Source organism: Carassius auratus, unplaced genomic scaffold, assembly GCF_003368295.1.
Source record: "Carassius auratus strain Wakin unplaced genomic scaffold, ASM336829v1 scaf_tig00029889, whole genome shotgun sequence".
Lineage (NCBI taxonomy): Eukaryota > Metazoa > Chordata > Actinopteri > Cypriniformes > Cyprinidae > Carassius > Carassius auratus.
Genome location: NW_020525807.1, coordinates 28,043 through 55,918, shown reverse-complemented (window position 1 = coordinate 55,918; position 27,876 = coordinate 28,043). Strand labels below are relative to the sequence as shown.

Genomic DNA, 27,876 nt, shown 5'->3' with positions numbered 1-27,876 from the left:
CTACAAAAGCTTAAGATTTCATTCTTATCAGAATTTCCGTTTAAGCTCGCCGTTGTACATAGTGACGACTCTAAAGCATTCATCTACTTATGGAGCTCTTTGTACTTTTGATCAGGTGGGGCAACGTTTCTTGAAGTGAGTTGTTCTAACTTGAAAGGAATGAAGCGGTACGGGTACAAATAAACAGTCAAGTACAGTCTGTGTTTACTTACGGAGCACACAGAAGCCACTTCTGAGCATGGCTTTTTTTTTTCAAATCACGTAATTCATGAAGAATAAGATAGTTCAAGATTAATGTATACATTTTATTTCTGACTGGCATGTGATGGTCAACGCTGCACTGAACTGCTTCGTTATTTAAACCATGTGTCTGAACTCCAAGCGACAATGCTTTGGCTCCTTTTGTGCATCGTGGATGTTCTTGTGGGTAAGACTTACATTTAATGAAAAGACATTGAATGGCGTTATAATATACAGGTGCATCTCAATAAATTAGAATGTCGTGGAAAAAAATCATTTATTTCAGTAATTCAACTCAAATTGTGAAACTCGTGAACTGAATAAATGCAATGAAGCGTTGACTGAAGAAGTTTAAGGCTTTATTTTTTCCCTTTAATTTATATATATATATATGTGTGGTGGGCAAAGATTCATTTTTTAAAATCTGATTCAGATATCTTTATTAATCCCCAAAGGGGCAATTCAGTTCTACAGCCAACCCATCCAATAAGGGTTAAATTAGAATTATTAGCACACAATAATATAAGGGTTATACAGTTAAAAAGTGTATACAAACGATCGCACCCTAACGCACATACAGCACAACACACAAATTCTCCTGCCAGTGACAGAATAAAGCAAAGGAATCCTAGTTATGAGTTCTCATTCAAGAATCTTGTAGCAGAGGGAAGGAATATGGAGCCAGAAGAGTCTCAATAAAGATAAATGCACACACTACAGTCACATATGCACACATAGGATTCATACATGCACACACATAATTCATAAATACACACACAGGATACACAAATGCACACAAAATTCACAAATGCACACACAAAATTTAAAAAGCACAGACGATTCACAAATGCATACAAAATTCAGAAATGCACACAAAATTCAGAAATACACACACAATTTAGAAATGCAAACAACATTTACAAATGCACTCAAGATTCACAAATGCACAGGACAAGATTCAGAAATGTATTTCTGATGCACACACACATATATCTTGATTTACAAACTGCTTGCGGTCTGTGAACTTCACTGCATTTGTATGTGAATTTTGAGACTCCCTTGACTCAGCTCGACACACAAATGCCTTTTTTTAAACAGGGAATGATCTGCAACCAATCAGATATCTCCCTTGTTTTAGCCAATCACAAGAATGCACCCCACGTGGGGGATTGTTTACTTATAAGCCAATCAGCAAACGACTCACTTTCCTCACGCAGCGAACTACTCACTTTCCTCAGCGAACGACTCACTTACCTCACACAGCCGGCGACTCACTTTGCGCAGCCAGCGACCCACTTTGCGCAGCGAACGACTCACTTTCCTCACGAGTCACGCAGCGAACGACTCACTTTCCTCACCCAGCGAGCGACTCACTTTCTTCACGAGTCACGCAGCGAACGACTCACTTTCCTCACCCAGCGAGCGACTCACTTTCCTCACGAGTCACGCAGCGAACGACTCACTTTCCTCACCCAGCGAGCGACTCACTTTCCTCAGCGAACGATTCACTTTCCTCACGAGTCACGCAGCGAACGACTCACTTTCCTCACCCAGCGAGCGACTCACTTTCCTCAGCGAACGATTCACTTTCCTCAAGCAGCGAAGTTGAGCGAACGATTCACTTTCCTCAAGCAGCGAAGTTGAGCAAACGATTCACTTTCCTCACGCAGCGATCAACTCACTTTCCTAAGCGAACGACAGCCGGAGACCCACTTTTCGCAGCCAGAGAGCCACTTTCCTCTCGCAGCGGACCACTGACTCTCTCTTCATGTAGGGACTGAATATTATATTTAAAGTGACTTCTATATTGCATCCAAAAGAATATTTAGATATATTTAAATATTCAAAAAGGTTTAAACATTTTTTATTTTTTTTTACTTTCATTAAAATATTTCAATGAAATGAAATAATTGCCTATTGCAAATTTATGAATCCATGGTTAACTTTTTTTCTGCAGTCACTGGGCTATATGTATTGAGACATTTTTAAATTTATATTTAGTAAAAAATAATAAAAAATAAACCTGAATTGTAATCTAAACATCTGTATTTTCATACAATTTAATACAATTGCTGTGTGAACACGTTCATGTGGTTGGCTTATAAGTAAACAATCCCCCCACATGGGTTGCATTCTTGTGATTGGCTAAAAGAAGGGAGATATCTGATTGGTTGCTGATCATTCCCTGTTTAAAAAAAAGCATTTGTGTGTGGAGCCAAGTCAGGGGAGTCTCAAAATTCACACACAAATGCAGTGAAGTTCACAGACCGCAAGCAGTTTGTGAATCAAGATATATGTGTGTGTGCATCAGAAATACATTTCTGAATCTTGTCCTGTGCATTTGTGAATATTGTCCTGTGCATTTGTGGATCTTGAGTGCATTTGTAAATGTTGTTTGCATTTCTGAATTGTGTGTGTATTTCTGATTTTTGTGTCCATTTCTGAATTTTGTGCGCATTTGTGCATCTTGTGTGTGTATTTATGAATCATGTGTGTGCATCTATGAATCCTGTGTGTGCATATGTGAATGTAGTGTGTGCATTTATCTTTATTGAGACTCTTCTGGCTCCATAAAGGAATGAGTTTACATAACGATTCGTTTTCCGTATTGGCACATAATACCGCTGACCTGACTGCATGAGCACAAATCCATACCTGAGCAAATTATCTGGTTGGCACAGTATTCTATCTGCTTTTGTGACCACTCTTTTTTTTCCAGAGAGAACAGAGGTCATTTAATTGGGTACCAGAAATTTTTGAGCATACTTTAACAATGTCGCTCAAACTCTTTTTGTTTTTAACAGCTAAACCATTAAACCAACCCAAGAAAGAAATAGTTAATAGACTCTCAATGAAATGTCTGATAGAATGTACATACAATTCTTTTACAAACCCCAAAGGAGTTCAGCTTCCTTAGTAGGCATATTCCTTGGTTTGCTCGCTTAATAATGCTATCAGCGTTCTCTCTGAAATTAAATTGTGAGTCAAATACTGTGCCCAAATACTTGTATGTTTGAACCACTTGAACACCCTCATTGTGTATTACACTCAGTTTTGGTTCCTCACTAACCTTAAACCCTAACCCTAAAATCTAATATCAATTCTTTTGTCTTTGACACATTTAAGTCAAGGAGACTGTCGTCGCACCATCTAGCAAACTCTTCAAGGGCACTAATCTAAATTAATCTCACAGTAATCTTGGAATTCATCTAAATTAATCTAGATTAAAATGGCTCATTTGAATTCTGCCGAAGGCATTCAGAATATGTGTGTTACCCAAATAAAATAATGACTAAAAGCAACGTTAAGTCTTTAAAAATGGGTTTCTCAAGACAGGTGGTGCATTGGACCAGGGGCTCATCTCCTGTTTCCAAAATATGGCGTTATTTTATGGCATTATTTCCCTGTCAAATGTCGAGAGCACATTATTGTAGCGCGAAAGTACATAAATATAATGCGCGAGGGCGAATCTCTCTGCTTCTCTCGGATTCTCTCTGGGGTTCAGGTCTGGTGAGTTTGCTAGTCATTCAAGCACACCAACACCATGGTCATTTAACCAACTTTTGGTGCTTTTGACAGTGTTGACAGGTGCCAAATCCTGCTGGAAAATGAAATCAGCATCTTCAAAAAGCTGGTCAGCAGAAGGAAGCATGAAGTGCTCCAAAATTTCTTGGTAAACTTGTGCAGTGACTTTGGTCACCAACACCAGCAGATGACATTGCACCCCAAATCATCACAGACTGTGAAAACTTAACACTGGGCTTCAAGCAACTTGAGCCATGAGAATCTCAACCCTAAATCTAAGTTTTGATTTCATAAATAAAATACAATAATTGCTCTCCTCTGAAAATAGGACTTTGAACCACTGGGCAACAGTCCATTTCTTCTTCTGAATGTTCATGGCTTACCCTCCTTGTAAAGAGTATCAATGATTGTCTTCTGGACAACAGTCAGATCAGCAGACTTCCACATGATTGTGTAGCCTAGTGAACCAAACTGAGAGACCATTTTGAAGGCTCAGGAAACCTTTGCAGGTGTTTGAGTTAATTAGCTGATGGCATGTCACCATATTCTAATTTGTTGAGATCGTGAATTGGTGGGTTTTTGTTATATGAACCAAAATCATCACAATTAAAAGAACCAGTGACTTAAACTTCAGTCTGTGTGCATTGAATTTAATATATGAGTTTCACAATTTGAGCTGAATTACTGAAATAAATGAACTTTTCCATGACATTCTCATTTATTGAGATGCACCTGTACAACACTTGCATTGTGCCATACTTGAATGCCCTGGAAATCAAGCAGGAAACACTAACTCAAACAGTGAAAATGCAAAATACACTACAACCGTTGGATATTTTTTATTTTAAACATAATTAAAGAAATGTAAAAAAGTCAGAAATCAGATTTATTCAATGAATATTGTGATATTTCACGTTTTCTTTTTGTTTTCATAGTTTTAACATAATAATATAATTTTTTTAATTAAGGATTAATCTGAAGATTTAATGGAAAGAAACCACAAAGAATTATAAATAAACACTTCTGATTCGATACAACCTTGGTGTTATACAGTGGCAAATATTTAACTTTAGAAGGTCTCTTAAACTTTAATTCAGCTTTTTTCCTTTACAACTTACAGTCATACTATAAAATTAAATTAGGATTTTATACAACATTATCAAGAAAGCACCTCAAATTCATGCCAGTGGTTGGTAAATCATTGTTGAAACAACACTGCTGAGAGATGCCATTATTCAAAATTATTATGACATAGAATTCTTAAATATTTTTTCAAGCAATATTTAAAGATGAAATACTATTTCATAATATTATAGATGTGTAACCAGTGAACAGTTACTTTTTGGGCTCTTAAAAGTGTTTTATTTTAGTTCTTTCTTTAACATTAGCACAGGATTGTTTGGTACTGAAGGGCTTGTGATTGTGCAGATTTTTGTGGTACCACTAATGTCCAATGTTGGTTTTTTAATGGTACCAAAGTACAGTATGAAAAAAAAAACATTTCTTATGATATGATGACACCTTAGGAGTGAACATTTTTGGATTGCCCAGGGGTGTTTCTTCAAGCAACTCAAATCGTTCTCACTGTCTCTTTCCAGCCTCGTTTGAGGTGACTATCCCTAATAAACATCTGCTGGCAATTCAAGGTCGTCCAGCTGTACTGGGCTGTGAGTTCACACCGGATCCTGACCTCTCCAGTCTCGTTGTTACCTGGCAACGACTGGAAGATGCACAGGTTGTCCACAGTTACTATTATCAACAGGACCAATTGGACAGACAGAGTCCAGAATACCACACTCGGACCTCATTGTATGTTTCAGAGCTTCATAAAGGAAATGGCTCTCTAAGGATTGCAGCAGTTAGACCAAAAGATGCAGGCCAATACATGTGCATAGTGAGCAACACAAAGGGAACAGGAAAAGACTTGATGGAAGTGACCTATGAAGGTATGCACACTGGAGACGAACAATTTGTGATAGTCATGGACCGACTGTCACTCACAAAATCTGTTGAATAACCACACTGGGGAGCATTTCCCAAAACCATAGTTGCTAATTAAGTTAGCAACTTTGTTGGTTGCAATACAATTTCCCATTGCCAACCAAACAACCTTACAGGTTAGCAACTATGCTTTTGGGAAACACACCCCTGATCGGTGCAAATGCCCGCTGGTTAAATATATATTTAGATAAAATTTAGTAATTTGAACATCTGTAAGATAACCAAGATAACTAAGTGCAGGCTTCACCTGTCTGATCCAAAGAGCATGTAAAAAGTCTTTCAGTTATGCCTGCATTCGGCAACAGCCTCCTTGTCCTCGGTCCTATAGCCGTTGTAAGGTTTTTCATTTATTTAGGGGACGCTGTTGTCCTAATTGTAAAAAATTAAAGTAAATACACAAATAACATGTCGTTAACACAACATCGTCATGTTAATAAATAAAGCAATAATTTATTTTAGAAAACACAAAAGTTCAATAGCTTGGAAACCCTAGCTTTCCCTTTTGTGATGGATGTAGGGTTGCCACCTTCAATACAGAAAAATAAGGGACGTCTGGGGGGACACTGTCACGCTGTCAGTCTCTGTTTTCCTGGGTGTTCCCTAGTGAGCTCACTTCTCCTTAGGCACTTCACCATAGGCACTTTAATTCCTTTAGTCTGGTCCTGTTTTCACAGTAATTGCACTCCAATTAAATCGCACAGGTGCTGACAATCCTTTGTCATTAGTCTCCTTATATAAAGCTGTCCTTCTCTGTTGTTTGTATGGAGTCCTTACCGTCTGTGTACTATGTTCTTGTTTCCCGAGGCTTCCCCTTACCTTCTCGTTCCTCCGAGTTCCATTCCGTTTCATCCGGTTCCCTCTTTTGTTTGTTTTGTTTGTCTTCCTGGACTGTTTATTTTGTACTTACCCTTTTCGTTAATTAAACTTATCCTTGCTATTGGATCTTACCCTCTCCTTGTGTTTTCCCTAAACACACATAGTCACAGAAGGACTCCATCGCCAAGATCCGGCGGTATGTCTTTTCGTGTCTCCTCCCCAACCAGCATGGTGGAGCGGAGGAATAAATATTTAAAGTTGACCTATTTCCACCAAGAGGGCAATGAAGTGGGTGCCATGGCACTGGTGTTTTGGTCCCTGGCAGAGGGCATGGTCTACAATGATGTGGCCCTTAAGGACTATTTTAACTCCGTCCCTGAGGACGTTCCCGAGCGGGCCGCTGATGTCCAGGAATCAGGACTAGTTCCTGTTGATCCTCCTGAATCAAGTCAGATTCCTGTTGACCTTCCCGAGTCAAGTCAGGTGCCCGTTGACTTTCCAGAGTTGAGTCAGTTTCTGGTTGACCCTCCAGAGTCGAGTCAGGTGTTCGTGGACCCTCCAGAGTCAGGGTTAGTCACCGTCGACCTTCCAGAGTCAGGGTTAGTTACCGTTGACCCTCCAGAGTCAGGGCTAGTTCCTGTTGACCTTCCTGAGTCGAGTCAGGTTCCAGTGAACTCTTCAGAGTCGAGTCAGGTTCCAGTGAACTCTTCAGAGTCGAGTCAGGTTCCAGTGAACTCTCCAGGGTCGAGTCAGGTTCCAGTGAACTCTCCAGGGTCGAGTCAGGTTCCAGTGAACTCTCCAGGGTCGAGTCAGGTTCCAGCGAACTCTCCAGGGTCGAGTCAGGTTCCAGCAAACTATCCAGAGTCGAGTCAGGTTCCAGCGAACTTTCAATAGCCTATTGAAGAATGCAATTTAAATTAGTTATTTATTTGCTTCACATAGGCACTATATTTTTATTATTAAATAAATCTCTCTTATCTCTTATTAAAATAATGCTTTGTCTGACTGTACACCTTAACCATAATAAACAAATCAGTAACATAGGGTTCATTAGTTAACTACATTATTTAACATTAACTAATAATGAACTGCACTTATACAGCAATTTTTCATCTTTGTTCATGTTAATTTCCACATTTAATAGTACCTTATTAAAATCTTGTTAATATTAGTTAATGCACTGTGAACTAACATAAATAAACAATTTACAGATTTATTTCTATTAACTAACATTAAAAAAGATTAATAAATACTTTAACAAATGTATTACTTATAAATGAACCTTATTGTAAAGTGTTACCAATAAATCATACCATAACATGATTCATTAACATTTTTAACATTATTTCAAATAGGCAGCCTATGAAATCTAATGTAATCAATCGGAAAATTATTAAGGTGATTAAAAAACGGTCATTACACTATCTGCCTCAGGAGATGATTGCGATATGGAGAACTGTGAGACAGTGTTTTGATCTCTAGTGTTGCGGGAATTTTGTTCTCCAGAGACATGCTGTCGCACATCTGACAAGCCACCGTGCGCAACAGAAAACACTCACCGACAAATTGTGCAATTGGCTTGATACTCATTTCCGCTGACACATTCCAGCCAAGTATTTGATTCCTCCCTATGGAGTCAATTTAACGCCGTATATATACGCAAAAAAAAAATAAAGTTTTGTAAAAGAGTGACCAGTGACTCTCCGTCGCACAGTGGAGAAATTACAGTATGGACAGGAGGAGAAGCTCACAGGCAATCTTTTACTGTCTATGAGGCTATCGGGGGGACTTGGAGGCATATAGTCAAGGGAGATAAATAATCAAAATACTTACCAAAATTTGCCCCTGTTCACGCTCGCCTTCTCTGGAAGATTCGGTGGGTGATTCAGAATTCTCTTGGCACAGCGATTAGAAGACTTACAGGTTGCTCACGTGACATCTACGTCATCAAGGTCAGTTTGAGTCTGTGCAGTACGCCCGACCTCCAGGAAGTGCCGTGCTTCTAATATACTTCATTTTTCTCTGTTGATGAGCAGACTTTCGACTGGATCGTTTCTTTTTATTCAGTAGCATTAAAACATTCATGTTTTCATTTGATTTATTTTATTAACAAATGTATATGTCTAGCAGCATTGGCTTAAGTTAAAGAAGTTGTTACCATGAACATCTGCTGTTTATTTCTCTCGATGTGCACAATTTTATAGCATTAAAATGTGTATTGTTTCATTTGCTTAACTGCAAGTGTTTGTTTAAAATCTCTTAACTTGTGGGAGGACGCCAGCGCACAGAAGCGTTATTTGCTCACATTAGTTCAGAGTTACTGCTAGTTTTAATATAAAATAATGCAATTCACTTCATAAACTATAACTTACATCATTAAAGAGGCCTAGACTCAAGTTTCATATCGATCGCAAATTCGTTTTTCATTTACATAACTACTGACATAAATTAATAAATGACTGTCATTGTAAGATAAAAATATTAATTTTATATAAGCCTATTCATTCTTGGAAACGTGATAATGTCATGGCCACGAGATTAATGAATAAACAAACCAGGGTGAAGAGAGCAACCTGAGATTATCAGACATTCATAAAATATTTTTTTAACCATCCCACAGTCCGTTGATTATCTCTTTTTATGTAATATATGTTCATATAAGGTTATTATTATTTTTATCATTACCGTATTTTTCTGACTATAAGTCGCACCTAAGTATAAGTCGTATCTGTCCAAATATATGTCATGACGAGTTAAAAAACATAAGTCGCACGGGACTATAAAAAGAACCAAGAGAAAACATTACCGTCTACAGCCACGAGAGGGCGCTCTATGTCTTCAGTGTAGACTACAGGAGCACTGAGCAGCATAGAGTGCCCTCTCGCGGCTGTAGACGGTAATTTTTTCTCTTGGTTCATGTCAAATTAATTTTTGATAAATAAGTCGCACCTGACTATAAGTCGCAGGACCAGCCAAACTATGAAAAAAAGTGTGACTTAATAGTCCGGAAAATACGGTATATATAATATATCCAAGTGGATGCTCCAAACTGCTGGTGGTTGAGGAGAGACCCCCACATGATTTCTACAGCACTTTGGGTGGACAACAATACACAATAAAGCACTATATAAATGCATCATTCATATATTAATTCATTCATATAGGCTAACCATATAACCATATATAATTGATAATAATATTATATTAAATAGGGCTATATTTTTATATTTATTGTTATGCTTATTTTCCCCTTTCAATTCATGTATTGTTTACCTAATTAACATTCTGTGATAAATGAGTGTTTTCATTTACAAATGAAACTAGCGAATTATTCATTTATAATTCTACTATTTATTATTATAGGGTTAGGATATTTATATAGTTACTGTTAAATTCATCCTCTAAAATGCACTTCCAGTATAAATTCCTGTCACATAGCATAATCAAAGCTTTATTGGCATGTCGGGCTTTTGTAGGCTATTATTTAAAAAACTCTTCAGGGCTTTGTTTTCCTCTGAACTAATGTAAACAAAGAACGCTTCTGTGCGCTGGCGTCCTCCCTCAAGTTAAGAGATTTTAAACAAACACTTGCAGTTACCCAAATGAAACAATACACATTTTAATGTGTCCATTTCTTTTACTGTCTATGCCTGGATCGGTGAGATGTGGCTCAGGCTGATTATGTCACTTCCAGGGAGGCATGTTGTACATGCCCCCCGTCCCTTGACTCCGCCCCCACGTCAAAACAGTGCCACAAAGAGACACGTGCAGAAAAGTCAAGCGCAAAGGAAAAATGGTATTGCAAGCTCAAACTAGACTGACACGCAAAATAAAAGCAGGGTTGCAAATAAATTAATAGATATGACCATGGAAAATATTACTTGGCATGGCCGCCGTGTTGATGGCCTCTTTTACTGCTACTCGGACTACTGCGCAGTGTTTAGACGTACCCCCTCTCATCCGTGTGTCTTAATTTGATTAATTAAAAATCAATTTCAACCATGGTAAACCGTTGCTGTATTGTGGTGTGTAACAGCGCAACATATAATCGCCATGGGGAAAATAAAATGAGAATGGATTAACTTTCCACCGCTTTCCTGCTTGGAGGCGGGACCACAGAGACCATAACATCTGAATATTCATTTCTATAGCTTAAGTCAACATTGAAAATAAGGGAAATTTCCCGGGCTACTCATCCAAAATATGGGAGATTTCAACATTCATCTTTCTGTTGCTCTCCCTCTGCTGACATAAAAAAATTCGTACTACAAGACTGCTGCATTAACTAACGTTAAGCGATTTGTTAAACTAGGTCTGACATGACTGCTTACAGATTGGCGTCAAATCTTAAAAAGCCCAACATCACGCTAAGGTTGCTTTCAAGTAAGAAAAACGATGCTTTGAAAACATCTTTTCGCTGGAATGGCAAGGAGTAGCAACAGGATAACAGCACAGAGACTTGACAGGTCTGATGGAGGGGCTAACGGGATATTTTACAGGAAAATACTAAAATGGGAAGACAGCTGGAAAAGAGCTCAAATACGTGAGAACCCCGAAAAAAACGGGAGGGTTGACAGCTACTAACTACACTTTTGAAACACAGTTAAAAGTCCATGTGCAGGGCCGGCGCTAGCCATTTGGGGGCCCTAAGCACCATTCTGCTATTCTATATAGAATTATATTAAACATTTTCACTACCATCAGTTGTCAGAGGCCCTACAGAGGCACACGCCTACATTTCCTAGCTGCAAAATCAGCTATCAGCAGTGTTGGGAACGTTACTTTAAAAAAGTAATTAGTTATAGTTACTACTTGTTCCAAAAAGTAACTTGAGTTAGTAACTGAATTACTCTATAATAAAAGTAACTCGTTACCAGGGAAAGTAACTATTTGCGTTACTGTAAAAAAAAAAAAAAAAAAAAAAAAAGTTGCTACATGTCAGAGAATTTGTCCTTTTTTTTTTTTTTTGGCAGTTTTCACAAGTCCGTTGAAATGAGTAGAACAGACAGACAGGTACATAACTTTCAATATTTATTGAACGTCAACAGACAGCAAGAGTTTTATCCTGCACTTCAAGTATTATCTTTGTAAGAAAGGGTGTTTTTGGCCACTAGCTTTGTTGATGCATGTCACACATTGCATGTACACATTACATGCACGTTCTTGCCTTTGACCACAATGAATTTGAAGTAGTGCTTATATCTTCACCTTGAAAATGCCAACTTTTCATCGGATTGCTCCTGACTCGCTATCTCTGCTGCGAATCTCTGTGTAGCTGTTGCGTGTGTGTGTGTGTGTGTGTGTGTGTGTGTGTGTGTGTCTGTTTGGCGCCGCTGGCGCAGCCGCGGGTACCGGCATGTGTGTAAAAACACTGGCTCTGATTGGCTACCATGAAACACATGACTCTGCCTTACCCAATCACAACCGCTTATCTCGTCATTAACCCACCTGCTCACTCGCTGTGTGAGCCAGGGGTGTGTTCGGATTGCATAGTTTATTAAATCAATGCATAGTAACGCAGCGCATTTAACGTTCAGTAACGTGAACAGCGTTGTAACGACGGGAAAAGTAATTAGTTAGATTACCGCGTTACTGAAAAAATAACGTTGTTACCTAACCCCGTTCTTTTAAAACTAACATTTTTATTTAAAACATTGTCTTACCTGCAAGCGACGCGCGAGCATCATCCCGCTGTCTCTTCTTTTTTCTTTTTTCCGCCCCCGACTCTTGGTGCCTTTTCGAGGCCATGTCTGAGGTCGGTGTCTGCCAAATTTGACATTGATTGCGCCATAATCGAACAGACCACTGGGAGGTGGGGAAGGGGGGGCACCAGAGGGAGACTGGCACAGAGATTCACCTTTTTCTCGACTAATTTGGTCTAGGCCTATATTACTTTTTTATTGCTTTTGTATATTAACATGCTTTTAGAAATATTTTATTTGTTATTTATACTAGTAGCCTATTGTGATGATTTTTTTCATGACCCAGATTTTTTGGTGCCCCCCCAAGCACTTGGTGCCCTACGCGCAGTGCGTGATGTGCGTGTGCGGAGCGCCGGCCCTGGTCGTCGGTACTCAACTATTTGTTGGGAATTTCATATGGATCCAAACCGTTAATAGTGCCGATGTTGTCCACATACCGGTCTCTGGCATCCCTATTTAGCGTATCCCTATAAATCCCACAACCTTTTCGCGATTTTAACATCTTTTTTCTTTCTCCCAACTTTGCTTCTTCTTGTTCAACTTGCTGTATGTTTACATTCGCGAGGCTATCAACATCGCTGCCAAGTCCCAGAACGCAATGTTTGAAAACTTTGAAAACTTTATTTTCGTTTGCAAAACGAAAACAAAGTTTTTGCGAATATATACGGCGTTAAATTGACTCCATCCACTCTCGTCGGTACTTTTGCATCCGCTTTTGTTTCAGCGTTGGACGCGAAAGGGTATCTTGAGCAGCCTCCGCCAGTCTTTCAAATCGGCTCTCTGCCAAAAGACCCGCCCTCCTCTGATTCTGATTTGGTCCTGAACCTAAAACAAACCAATCAATCCAACGATGGCAGCGAGTATTACCCCATCAGGGGCAGAATAGGACGAGTCTTCACAGAATGCCGGTGGGATGATTTGCATTGGATGCTGCATTGAGGACAACTCCGAAAATACGGGACAAACCCTTTCCCTTATTGATTCAAAATTGAACGCGCTATTTTATTTTCAAATACGGGACGATTCCGTATTTTAAGTTACGGGTGGCGAGATGGATGGTCCGAAGCGCTCCGATCACACTGTAAACGTTTGCTACAAAAGTAACCATCGCATGCAGAAAAAAAACAAATAAATAAAAAAATTTATAAACTACTATATAAATTAATACTTCATTAATTCTTCAAAAATTATATCTCAATTAATATGTGTGTATAGACTTGAACAAAAGTATCTACTATAAATGAATGCATGTTAATCAATGTGAATGTGCAAGTTTGCTTTACTGTGTTTTAGAGATGTATTTAATTTCTGAATTGGGTCTGAAATAGAGTCTGAAGTCTCTAATTTGGCTTATAATTGTCGGTCTCTTCATCATTCGCATAAAAATGTTTTTAAACTTAATTATGCTTAAGACTTAAGCTCAAGACTAATTTCCTGTTAATACTTGCCCTTGTAAATAGTGACTGACAATTCTAAAGCAATCTCTTCAAAAGATCTAGGTGGGGCAGCGTATCTTGTAGGTGTGGCCTTACTTAACTTGAAAGGAATGGAAGCGGGACGCACAAGACACGAGTAGCCTACAGTTCTTGTTCACTTGCGGAGTACACAGATACTGTACGTGTCACGTTACTTTAGCTTCTGACCATGGCTTTATTACAGATCACGTAAATCGTAAAGAATAAGATTAGATAGGATTATGAATAGACTACGTTTTATTTCTAACTGGCATGTGATGAACAACTCTGCACTGAACTGCTTCGTTATTTAAACCATGTGTCTGAACTCTGAGCGACAATGCTTTGGCTCCTTTTGTGCGTCGTGGATGTTCTTGTGGGTAAGACTTACATTTAATGAAAAGAAATCGGAAGGCATTATAATATAAAACTGTTTCAATGTGTCATACTTATAGGCAATGCATACCTTGGAAATCAAGGGTATCTACTCTAACTTTTTTATTCACATTTTTAGTTAAATATTTAATGTCTGGGTCTGGCATAATGATGAAGGGATGGTAAAAGTTTCTTTAACTAAGGGATTGTTTTTAAACTGTTAGTCTTGGGAGGTAAAAGTGAACTGAAATGAACTGAATCTTAAAATGTTTCATTGATTAAATTATGTCTTTCCTCTCTTGGGTCTGATGGAGTAAAATATTTTGGCAGAGCTTAATTGGAAATAAAAAGATGGTTGATCCTTTTTAAAAAAAAACTATATAACTACTGGGTTTGGCTTACTCGTATGTGTTCAATCCCTGCCCTAAAAATTACAGGGTAGATAAAGAATCTAAAGAAAGAATGCACTATATCTCAAATATTGACTGAATTTCTATATACTGTGTTTTATTAAATGGGTTCCATCCCTTGATTAATGTCCTACTGCAGCCAGTTATCTTTAGGACTCTTGCAAGCTTCAGATTAAGCTTTTTCTTTTTCTTTTTTTTTTACATCACAGCTCAGGATATTTACCATAGAAAATCTTAAGACTATGAACATTTATGCTGTACCATTGCTCTCCAATGTTTATGTTTTCATAAATTATGAAGGAAAATATAATTTCTTATTATATGATACATTAAAAATGTGTCCAGGGGTGTTTCTTCAGGTAACTCTAAATTGTCCTCACTGTCTCTTTCCAGCCTCATTTGAGGTGACTATCCCTAATAAACATCTGGTAGCAATCCGAGGTCGTTCAGCTGTACTGGGCTGTGAGTTCACACCTGATCCTGACCTCTCCAACTTGGTTATTACCTGGCAAAGACAGGAAGATGCACGGGTTGTCCACAGTTACTATTATCAACAGGACCAATTGGACAGACAGAGTCCAGAATACCAAACTCGGACCTCATTGTATGTTTCAGAGCTTCATAAAGGAAATGGCTCTCTAAGGATTGCAGCAGTTAGACCAAAAGATGCAGGTTGGTACCTGTGCACAGTGAGCAACACAAAGGGAACAGGAAGAGCCTTGATGGAAGTGACCTATGGAGGTAAGCATATGATGAACACTGGAGAGAATATGTTGTACAAACTTTCCACTTTCCAGGAGCTCCCAGCTTAATTTTCAGTCACAAAAAATAAACGTGTGAAACAGTAGCTAGTTCAAGTCAGTACTTTTTGTTGAATCAGAAACACACAGTGCATTTTGACACCGATAAAGGTAATAGTAAACAAAAAGTCATTCATCTTCCTTTTTCATTTTATCTGTAAGTTTATTTTTATTTTAGCATTAAGTATTCTGACAAATTCCCAAAATGTGTGATTTTGATGTCTATGTATCATATTTCAGCTTTCTCACAGTCATGAAAAACCTCTTCATTTCAAAGACATTTTAAATTTTGATTTCCTGTGAACATAAAGTGTTCTAGTTATGCTTTACCGTAAAAAAAAAAACATTTAGACTTTAGGCCTACTTTATTGATCAATTAAAATGCCCATTACATAGATATATTTTTAATTTAAGATGTACATTTTAACACAGCACATCTAATTATGTTTGTCTTTCTCAGCTCTTTACTCTGAGCCCAGGTTAAGCATCCACGTAAACTCCTCTGCTTTGAAAGTGCAGTTTGAGACAGAAGGTTTTCCCAAACCTGAGGTGATCTGGCTGGGGGAACATGACCAGAACCTCAGCTATAACCTGGAGATCCACGGACAGACAGAAGATGGACTTTATTTCATAAAGACCATCTGTGAGGCCCAGAAGCCAGTGATTAATATCTCATTTACACTTAAAAATCCCCTCCTGAACCAGAACCTGCAGAGACCAGTGGTTCTCAGCTATGGTAAATACCTTTATTTACTGTGTGCAAACAGTGTGTGAGAAACTGGCAGTTAGAGGCATGTCATTCAATCCTATATGCATTTAAGGCATGTATGACTTGTTGCAAGTGATTTGTTGCCATAATTTAAAAAAAAAAAAGTAACAAAGAACTCCTTTGTCTGCTTTAGGCGAGATTTTAGACCTGTCCAACTGCAAATAATTCTTGAAAGATAAGACAATGATTCAGTTGATAGATTTTTTTCCTGTTATGAAACGCTGATGTGAGTAACACAGGTGGAAGCACATATTTGTACACTCTAAAAGGCAAATTATATTCATCTAAGTATTTAAGTATTAATGAGGCATGGGTGTTGGTAACACACGTTTAGGGTGTTATTTTATGGTGCAGTTTCATCTTCCCTACAGCACACTGAAACTGAGACTGTTCATTATATTGTTAGTTAGTTTTGCCACACCCTTTTTTAAACCAGAATGTAATTACTAGCAACTGTTGACTGTAATTTTAGATGGTTTTGTCTGAATTATAGTGAAGACACTGTCATACATTTATACACAACAAAGGATGTGGGAGTTTGAGGCGAAAAAAATTCAAACTAGCCCCACCAGTATGTCAACAGGATCAGTGATGTTAATAGTTAAGCTTTGTTTAATGAGTAGTTAATAATTAAGCTTTCCGTTTATTCAAAAATATATTTGAGATAAACATAAAATATATCTTGTATATAGTATACAGAGTTTGAAAGCTCAAGACATTTCTGTAATAATAAGTTTTAATGATTTTGTGCAAGCGCTGTAGCTTTTTTACATGCTGTGGATTTAGATATGTACCTGTATTTAACTATTGATTTGACACACATTAAACCAAATAATCTTTTTCTGTTTCAGATGAGGACACCACAGACCATATGGTCATAGTACTTGCTGTCCTCTCAATGGTTTGCATTCTTCTGGTTATTGGCATCATATGGTTAGCAGTGCAGAAGCAGAACAAGCGGAGATCTACCCTGTGATGAACCGTGAGAATTAATGAATGGTGATGTAGCTGTTCCCAAAAGATCTGCATGCGTGCATGTTTTGACTTTTTGTGCTAAACATTACTGGCATTCATAAAATGCAAATAGAGCATAAGTTCATCAAACTCTTCTTGCGTTAACTGAAAATAATTGCAAAATATACTTATTTTACGCATGAATGGATTTTTAAAATAATTTACACATCAACGAATGTCAGAGACCGTTAAAGTAGGAGTCATATGGGTGTGTGCACCCAGTAATTTCTACATTTTTTGCAGCTTATTTATTAACTGACAGTTGCGCAGTTTTATAACATTGTTTTAAAAAATATAATAATATTTTATATGGAATTTATTTTAAATATAAAGTAAAAGTGACATGACATACAGCCAAGTATGGTGACCCATACTCCGAATTCATTCTCTGCTTTTAACCCATCCAAAGTGCACACACACACAGCAGCGAACACACACACACCGTGAATACCCAGAGCAGTGGGCAGCCATTTATGCTGCAGCACCCAGGGAGCAGTTGGAGGTTCGGTGCCTTGCTCAAGGGCACCTCAGTCGTGGTATTGAGGGTGGAGAGAGCACTGTACATGCACTCCCCTCACCTACAATCCCTGCAAGCCCAAGACTCGAACTCACAACCCTTGGATTGCGAGTCCGACTCTCTAACCATTAGGCCACGACTATCTAACAGTACCACTATGGTTTTTTTATCCTCACACTTTTAATTGTCAGTGAAATATTTCAGATTTTAAATATTACAAAACATAATCCTGTACTTTACAAGATAAAATTATATCTTGTACATACCTTGACATAAGTAATACACTGAACATTTGCGTATGTTTAAGTTTGTAATAAATATCTTAAGCAGTGATAGAACTATGGAGACAATCAGGTAAATGCATGAATGAATGATGCATTTAAAGCGCTTTATTGTGTATTGCTGAACACCCAAAGTGCTTTACAATCATTACATATACAGTACATTTGGTCATTTTGCAGACGCTTTTATGCAAAGCAACTTACAAAGGAGGACAATCAAAATCAAAAAAAAAAAAAAAAATGATATGCAAGTGCTACAACAAGTCTCCGTTAGCTTAATGTAGTACACATAGCAAGTTTTATTATATAGTAAATAAAAAGAAAACGGATAGAATAGAAAAATAATAGAGCATGCTAGTGTTAGAGGCCTATTTTTGCTTTTAATAATTGTAAAAACAAATAAAATTGTTTGAATGCAACACGATTAGAGAAGCTAGTATTGACTTCAGTAAATCAGGCCACTACACAATAATTGTGAAACCATCAACAGCAAACTATCATGTACTGCAAATGTGTCTAACACACTATCACAACAGCCAAAAAATAAAAATAAAATATTGAATATAAGACTTAAGAGCCCAACTAATGGAAACACCAATCACCATTATGGTGACTTGAATTTAACAAACATTAGATTTAAACCCCTGTTAATTCTCAGCAACTTCTGTAGAACTCTAACAGAAATAAAGTCAGTCTGGTTAGTAATAAGTGAAGCTTGTAATGCTGTTTGTGGATTTGTTTAACCTTCCTCTGCTGTGATACTGAGAGATTTTCATCTAAGGCAGTGGCTGCAGTCAGTTGTTGTGTGTCTGTTCATCTCTTTTTTCCCTATTCTCTTCTTTCCTTCAGTGATTTTGCTTGTTAACAAGCTTAGACATGCTGAGAGGACTCAGTTTTTGTGGCTCAATGTGATTTATTTCTTTGATCTTGGCTGACGTGGAATTGCTGTGGCTTGCTTTCAGCCCAGATTTGGCAAACAGGAGCAGTCTGCACAAGTGCCCTCATTCCATGCTACCTGTGGGCCAGATCATAATTCTACAGCTGCCAGATGTGGGCTGGAACTGGGCCAACAATATGTTTCTATCATCTGGGTACTGGGTCATTAGAACCCATGGGTGAGCATCCCCTAATGGCCTCAATAATACCTCTTCCAGCAGCAACATTTTTTTTTTGGTTTTCCCAGGAGGTCTCCCATCCAGAGACTGACCAGGTTTAATTCTGCTTATCTTGAGTGGGCAACCAGTCTTGTGCTGCAGGGTGATATGACTGTGGGGAAATTTAGGCATGCATACATTACAAATCCAGATCAAATATAATTTCACACAATTTAAGCATTGCACTCTGTCTGTAAACCTTTTTAGAAATAGGTGTTATCGTAATTCTCTGTTCTCTTGTTTCGCAATAAATATAGGGAGGGGACTGCCATATTGACAGCTTCGATGAATTGTATTTATAAGTAAAAAGGTTATGGTCTTTATTTTTCTCTTCAATGCAGCTCAGTGAAAACAATATTTGTAGGGAAAACTGACAAACAGGTATAGAATTTCATGAGGGTATTAGATTATTACCACATTTACATCCTGGTAGTTCACCTTAAAAAAACTGATATTCTGTCATCAGGTATGCATCTACATGTCATTTCAATGTCATTTCAAACCTGCATGACGTACCGTCTTCTCTGAAACACAAAATATTTCGAGTTTTCAACTGTTTTGTCCACACAATGAAAGTTAATGCCATTCAAAACAACACTGGATACCCCTGACTTTCACTGTATGGGCCATATTTATTATTAAACTGGAATTGATTTAACACTATATTGATGTCAAGCTTGAAGCATGTTTCTTGAGGAGGGAAAACATTGAAGACCCTGCAGAGACATGTATGAAATTCATTCAATCTCAAATTCGTTCACACAGTGGTAGTGATGCATTTCACAAATATCAATTGTTTATTCAGTCCAGTCTGTAAAAACTAAGTGACCTAGGAAAAATGTGTTGTATGTTTTTGTTTTCTTTTATTTTTGTATTTTTTTTACTCTGCAGTCAAATCACTGACACATCGTAACTTGAATGATGGTGGTAACAAAACAAATCTGTACTAACAAGGTTTATGAATACAGCTAGATGCATGACTTGCTTCAAATGTCATTCAGAGTAACCTGAAGCTGGTGAAAATTACACACTACATTTAGAACAAATCACAACCCGGCATCCTTCTGTTAGCTTATGCATTAATATAACGTATTGTAGCAATAATTTTACATAGTTGTTTATTCATCAAATGTTAAATTACTATGTCCTTCAGTTTCATATTTTTAAGATGGTCTTTGTCTTGGTTAAAAGTCAAGTAAACAAAAAAAACCTCCCATTTTATTTTGTTTGTTAACCTATGACATTACATATTTTTGGTATATAATGTCACAGGTTATTGGTAGTGTGGCATAATGCTAAATAAACCAGTTAAAATATATATGTATTTTTATTTTCATTCTTTTCTTCTGAGGTGATGTGAAGAATGTTTTTCTCAGTGACATACAAAGGACTGTTATTCTTAAGATAATAAACATTACCTCATGCACCCACTGTGCCTGCAGCAAATTCTTCAGAATAGGAATTAATTCATAAACCCCTGAGATGTAATTTGTTCTGAAAGGTTTTAATATTACCACTCACCCCATTCTATAGTGTATACTTCTGTGAATGTAGTTTATAGTGAAAGAAGGGGTTTACAATAGCTGAGAAAGACCAGTCTCTGAAGGTTCTGTTTTCGGAGGTGGTTCTTTAGTGTATTGACCACTGGCTTCTCAGCCTTACATCTGCTCTTTATGTAAAAAAAAACAAAAGCCCACTTTCTGTCTAGTAGCAGAGCTCCAGGCATTAGCTGAGGTGATCTGGTTGTGTTGGCCCAGCCAGATCACCTCAGGTTTTAGAAAACATTCTGTCTGAAAAACGGAACTGTCACAGTTGAGTTCATATGAATGATGAACCTGGGCTTTGAATAAAGGGGCGGAAAAACACACATTCAGAGAGTGAGTTCAGTCTGAGGTAACTGAACTCACCCTTTGAATATGTGTGTGTGAAGCAAAGATGCACCAATAGCTTAGTCCATTTAAAAACCTCTCAGATTCTCCACAATTCTTTACTGAATGAGGTGTCTGTATTGAATAATGTACAACTCAGGGATTTGACTAAACAAATCTGCTGATAATCAAATAGCCTACATATATTTGAAGATATATACAGTATATAACCAGGTAACGTGTTGAAGTCGCTGTCAATTACATTTACATTTACCCTACCTTTTGTCATTTAGCAGACACTTTTATACGAAGCTACTTACAAATGAGGACAACAGCAGCAATAAAACCAACAAAAGAGCAATAGTAAGTGCTGTAACAAGTCAGTTAGTCACAGTTAACACAGTACACATAGTAAGGTGTAATTTATAATAATAAATAAAATGTAGATGGAACAGAAAAAGAATAGAGAACACTAGTGTTATAAGATTCTTTTTTTCCATAAAATGTAACTAGTCGATGTTCTTATTTTCTACAATATTTAATAATAACAAGAAGGCAAAACTTAGCCAATAATTTAATTCCAAATGTAATGCTTTCCTTTTTGAAGAAAAAAGACACGTGGCTGCAGAGTAAATGATCGTTTTAATTTTGGGGTGAATTTATACCTTCAAGTTTTGGAGTAGTAAGAGCAGTCAAGGCAAGTCTCCTTTATTTATATATCACTTTTAACAATAAAGATAGTAACAAAGCAACTGAACAGCATTAAATAGAAAAATAGTCTGTCAATAATGCAAAAAGGCATTTCACCATTGAATTCAGTGATGTCATCATCCAGCTCAGTTCAGTTTAAATAGTATCTGTGCAATCTGAAATTGGTACAGAGAACCATGGGTTTTCACTGGTATTGGTACCGAATACTGAAAAGCATTTGGTCATACTGGACCCGACTCTGGTGGTCCCAGAGATTACTGAGCAGCCCGCTCTTCTTGTCTTGCCCATGATCCTGGCCATACCTGCTCCACCCAGGCTCCTTGCTTTGCCAGGTCCAACCCGGGTCCTTGCCCTGCCAGCCCCACCTAAGCTCTCTGCTTTGCTGGCCCCACTTAAAATTCTTGCCTTGTTGGCCCAGGAGCCTGCCTCAGAACCCATTCCAGTCCAGGAACCCTCAAAGTCCACTCGTAAATTCACTCCATTCCGGGACCCTTTAGAGTTCACTCAAGAGCCCGCTCCAGTCTGGGAGCATTCAGTGTTCATTTATGAATCCGCTGTAGGCCAGGAGCCTTGAGAGTCCATTCCATTCCATTTTTTTTTTTACTTTTAACTACTGCAATAAACATGATTCTTAACTGTATGAGTAATTACTGTGCAATTCCATTCCATCCATTCATTACAAATCCAAGCCAAACATCACTGCCTACATACCAACCGTTGCACTCTGTTTTAACACCTTTGACAAATAAGCGTCATACTTAGAGTATTCTAGAAATGTTAACTGTTGACTGATTAAGAGATTTTTCCTTGAGCCATCGGTGTTGACACAGCAACCACACAATACAATTATCTGTTCTCTAGGTGCTTATTCACTGGCAATAAACAAGGAAGGGACTGCAGTGATAACAGCATAGGCAACAGCTTTGATGAACTGAACTGTTGTTCATCAAGATAGCTAGTACACGGCCTAAGCATAACATATCATGAACTGCAAATAATATTTGTGTGTATTTAAAGGGGGGGTGAAATGCTATTTCATGCATACTGAGTTTTTTACACTGTTAAAGAGTTGGATTCCCATGCTAAACATGGACAAAGTTTAAAAAATTAAGTTGTACGTTTGAAGGAGTATTTTTGTTCCAAAAGTTTCGGAAAGTTTTTTTCGAGTATGGCTCTGTGTGACGTTAGATGGAGCGGAATTTCCTTATATGGGTCCTAAGTGGAGCGCGCGCTCCCGTATAGCAGAGCACTGAGAGGCTGAGCACAGAGCGAGAGCGTCGCGAAAAGTCACAAAAGAAGTGTGTTTTTGGTTGCCAGGGCAAGACAACCCTGCACAGATTACCAAAAGAGAAACAGCATTAAGGGACCAGTGGATGGAGTTTATTTTTACAGAGCATCAACGGAGTTGTGCAGGTGTTTTTGTTTGTTCCCTGCATTTCGGATTGCACATCGTTTATTTCTTAAGGATAATGCAGTCCCAACGGAAAAGGGTCACGATCGTGTGTTGGAACCACATGCGGTGAGTAAAACTGCTTCAAATATCTCTGTGTTGTTAACTTAGCTATCAGCGCACAAGCACATCAAGTAAACAACATGCGATGTTGTCATCAAACTGCACTTTCCACATGTACAGCTTAAAAAAAAAAAAAAAAAAAAAAAAAGACGACATAAAGTGGAACTTAGTCATTTTCCAAAACCGCTAAGCAAATATATACAGTTTCAGTACATACCACATAGCATACCGCCTTTGCTGATGCTGCTCTTGTTAAATTTCAGCCTCTGGATCTGTGTCACAGCTTCCAAACGCTCTCAACTCAAAAGCCTACTGGCGCTCGTGATTCTTTAGCTCCGCCCACACGTCACGCCTCTAGGCGCTCGTGTTTTTCCGGGAAAAATCGGTACAGACTATCTTTCTCTTATTAATATAATAAAAATAAAGACTTTTTGGAGTTATGAAGGATGCAGTACTACTCTATAGGTACTCAAGATTAACAGGATATTGAGTGAAAATGAGCATTTCACCCCCCCTTTAAGGGTTTATGAGGATGATAAAAAGGCTAAAAGTCCCACAAGTTTTTATTGCTTTTTTTCATTCACATTCAATATTGTGTCTTACAAAAATATATAGTCCTGTAATCTCTTTCTAGGCATCTCAGTGCAAATCAGCATTTTTAGGAACAGCTGACTCTGCACACAAATCAAATTTCATGATGGTATTTGATTATGATCTTCATTTATGTCCTGGCTTACTCAAAAAAGGATGTTTTGTTGACAAATTTAAAGTATGAGATCTAGACACAACTGACTTCCACTGTAGGTCAAAAAGGTCTTCTTTTGTGTTTCCGAAGAAAGTCAGTCGTATGTTTGGAAAAGCAGTATGGCAAGTAAATAATCATATAATCTGAACATTAGAACAATATACATAAGCTCCTTTTTTTCTTCTTTGCCCTAAACAAAACCAGGAGTTTTATTTTGGAGTAAATATGGTTCAACATGCCAGGAAATACCATAATAATGACGACAAGAGATTGGAGGATCATAGGCAGGTCTTTATTTGTTTTCTTAATAGTAAAAACATTACAACAAAAAGAATGACACTCAGTATTGAGAGAATAATGATAGCAGTGCTTCCATCTCCATCCTCATCTGAAATTAAAAAAAGATGCATTTTTTAGATAAAAGTTGTACATGAAAGCTTTCATAAATCCTACCTCAAGCCATAACTATTGTTAAACTGGGATTAGATAAATTTAACTTCCAATTGAAATAAAGCTTCAGAATCATAATACCTGAAAACTACAAAAGAAAACTGAAGACCCTGCAGAGACATGTAGGATATTCAAAAACAGCCCACAACCAGCTTGTGTTTTGAACAGATAAAATCACCCTTTAGTAGCAAGTGAGTTTATAGTTTTATTATTCTCTAGTCCTGAGAATCCAGGAGTGGAAACAACATTCACACAGAGGCAGCAATACATTTCATGGATATAATTAAGTCCTAAAAAACAAAACACATTTTTTATATTTTTGATTGATTTTCTTTGCATTCAAATTAGTGACACAACATAACCTAAATGTCAGTTACTGCACAAACTAGGCTTTCAAACCAATCTAGTTGTATGACTTGTGTAAAAAAAATAATTTACTGTAACCTGATGCCAATGGGGGTTTTTTCCCCAATCACAATCCAGCATCACCTTCCTCGTGTTAGCTGTAGCAGTAATTATACATGGTATCTTTTTTAGCTGTTCGTTGAGAAAATTTAACTTGGGCTAACCACTATGCAAGTTTATGATTTTTTTTCTTTTCTTTTTATTACTGCCTTTGTCCTGGTTACAAAAGAAATGGGTTAAAAAAAAGTTAGTAAGTTCATCTCCTCAAAGTGTGGTTGTCTTTTTAAGAAAATGATTAAGGCAACAGATATAAGTTCCTTTATGATCTTCTTTTTTTGTAATTGTAAGCCAATAAGCCTGCTTTTCAGTTTCAGTTGTAATGTGGTATGAGGATGAATTAACCAGCAAAACTGGTTAAAAACCATACTGGTTATTCTTTTCCTCCGAGAAGAATATTTTTCTATTGACATACAATGGACTATTAATCTTATGATTATAAGCATAGCCTAATGCACACAAGTATGTAAAATCTGTGCCTGCAGAGAACTGTATTCAGAATTTAATTTACAATAATAAAAGCTGCATTTAGCTACTTTTAAGTAATTTTACATGTTTTCCATTCAGTCATATAGCGCTTTGAACATCTAATTCTATAAAGCATGCATTCATTATAGGCAAACCATGATTACAATGGATGTTATAGCCTACTAATATTTTTAGGGTGTATGGATTTTAAATTTTTATAATTTTACATTGCTGACCCCATTTAATATTAAATTCCTGACAACTTAGAAGTAGAACTTTTATCAGCCAAAAACTGTAAACATATTGTGGATTTTGTCTGTTCGTTTACATGACAACAGAATTTTGGGACTGAAAATGCATATTTTTGAAAATGGCAATGTTATTGTTTCCAGGTAAACACCCAATAAATGAATCTTTAAAAACAGTGATGTCTTGTGTGTGTGTAGAATGTGTTAGGTATGTAGACATGCGCAGCAGATGTCGATTTTAAAGGCAAGTGCGAACAAACATACACAACAATGGCGGAGTATCTGGTACTGTTATTGGCATTCGATAGTTTGCCAACGCTTCTTCAGCAAGTTATAGATTTGCTTCACCAATATTACAACCAACAACGAAGACACATCATATACAACATATAATCATCACTTCCCTACAGGTATTGTTTACTAACAAGGACACAGCGCCTACTACTGTCCTGGCATAATCATTTTGAAAATGTTTTTGTGTATACATTAAACTTTTTAAAAATGCAAGGAAAAAACGTTTCCGTTTTTGACTACATAATTGTCGTGTAAATGTAGCCATAGTTCAGGATGAAAGAAGGTCTTTACCATAGCTGAGGAACACCAATCTCTGCAGGTTCTGGTTCAGGAGGTGGTTTTTTAGTGTTAATGTGACATTAACCACTGGCTTCTGGACCACATAGCTGCTTTTTATGTAAAAAAGTCCATCTTCTGTCTGGTCTTGGATCTCCAGGTGATAGCTGATGTTCTGATTGTGTTCTTCCAGCCAGATCACCTCAGGTTTGGGGAAACCCTCGGTTTCAAACTGCATCATCACAGCAGTGGAGTTCACATGAATGTTAAACCTGGGCTCTGAATAAAGGGCTGAAACACACACACACACATTCAGAGAGTGAGTAAATACAGTAGTAAATATCATGCAGTGACATGGCATTACAAAACTCTGTACTGAATAAGCTGTCTGTCTTTGATGCTTTATTTTGTGCGCCATCTGCAGATATTTGTATGGAAGACTATATATGATTAATTAAGCTACAATAATTTCAAGTTATAATAATATAAAAAGCTTTTTAAAAATATTCTGTTTATTTCAAGCTTATAACATACCTCCATAGTCCAGTTCTATCAGTGCTTTTCCTGTCCCTTTGGCATTGCTCACTTGACACAGGTACTGGCCTGCATCCTTTAGTCCAACTGGATGTATTCTTAGAGAGGCATTTCCTTTACCAAGCTCAGATATATACAATGAGGTCCGATTGTGGTATTCTGGACTCTGTCGGTCCAATTGGTCCTGTTGATAATAGTAACTATGAACAACTTGTGAGTCTTCCTGTCGTTGCCAGGTAACCACCAGACTGGACAGGTCAGGATCAGGTGTGAACTCACAGCCCAGTACAGCTGGACGACCTCGGATTGCCACCAAACACCTTTTAGGAACATTCAACCTAAAAGGGGCTAGAAAGATGTGATTATGCGGTTAATAGATGTTCATTAACAGCAGGCTTTTAATTCAAACATGTCACAGTGTATATTTTTCTTTTTAGAGTTAACTGTAAACATCACAACAGTTGCACAATAACTACAACATAACATCCCTGTTGATACTTTTAGGAAAAGCTGTAAAACCCACGTGAAAAATAAAATGTAATAGGCTAATAGATTTGCTTATAAGTTTTACTTGGTTACAGACACTGAAACATAACAGCGCTCAGTCTCTCTTAAAAAAAAGAACACGTGATGAATCTGTTGCGGCAGCTAAACCACAATGAAAGAAAAAAACGTATCGACTATAAAATTACTAATGTAAGTGATTGTAATAATTATATTGAATGAATCATATAAATTATGCATAAATCCTTTAAATATTATATATATATATATATATATATATATATATATATATATATATATATATATATATATATATATATATATATATATATATATATATATATATATATATATATACACATACACACACACACACACACACATCTATCCACTTCTATTATAAAAAGCATGTACATGTAGCATGTTTCGCCTTACCCACACTTATGATCCAGGCGCAACACAAAGAAACATCTCTGAGACTCAGACCCATGAATGGACAAGTTTTTAGCTGCAACGCGAAGTGAGTATGGTGTTTGGTGTGTATAATACAGGTCAAGCGTGAAATGCCAACGTAAACTGGCTTATAAATGCTGATAACCTGTTTCAGGTAATATGTTTCGATGTAACGTGCAGCAGGAATAAAAAAAAAAAGTAATAAATAAAAGAAAGATAGCCACGTGCTGCACTTTCACTCCGGGCGCGTGTCAGGTGTGCTCGTTATGTCCTCTAATGGTGAAATGAATGT

The 27,876-nt window shown here is 37.4% G+C and overlaps 2 protein-coding genes across 4 annotated transcripts; one reads left to right on the top strand and one right to left on the bottom strand.

Moving 5' to 3' along the window:
* Nucleotides 1-202: 202 nt before the first annotated feature.
* LOC113079932 (immunoglobulin superfamily member 10-like) lies at nt 203-20,484 on the top strand. Of its 3 annotated transcripts, none has more exons than XM_026252169.1 (6): nt 203-427; nt 5,364-5,711; nt 14,917-15,264; nt 15,784-16,059; nt 16,944-17,091; nt 18,872-20,484. In XM_026252169.1, the coding sequence occupies exons 1-5, from the start codon at nt 388-390 to the stop codon at nt 17,066-17,068; spliced, it is 1,137 nt and encodes a 378-aa protein (XP_026107954.1). In that variant the 5' UTR covers nt 203-387; the 3' UTR covers nt 17,069-17,091; nt 18,872-20,484. The 3 variants fall into 3 exon arrangements, with proteins under 3 accessions (XP_026107954.1, XP_026107953.1, XP_026107952.1); XM_026252168.1 differs by having other exon boundaries at nt 18,867-20,484; XM_026252167.1 differs by having other exon boundaries at nt 18,754-20,484.
* A 3,683-nt stretch (nt 20,485-24,167) lies between these two features.
* LOC113079939 (CD276 antigen-like) lies at nt 24,168-27,805 on the bottom strand. The gene is made up of 4 exons (XM_026252178.1): nt 27,567-27,805; nt 26,628-26,975; nt 26,109-26,384; nt 24,168-24,283 (listed from the first exon to the last, which is right to left on the bottom strand). The coding sequence occupies exons 1-4, from the start codon at nt 27,619-27,621 to the stop codon at nt 24,174-24,176; spliced, it is 789 nt and encodes a 262-aa protein (XP_026107963.1). The 5' UTR covers nt 27,622-27,805; the 3' UTR covers nt 24,168-24,173.
* Nucleotides 27,806-27,876: the final 71 nt, after the last annotated feature.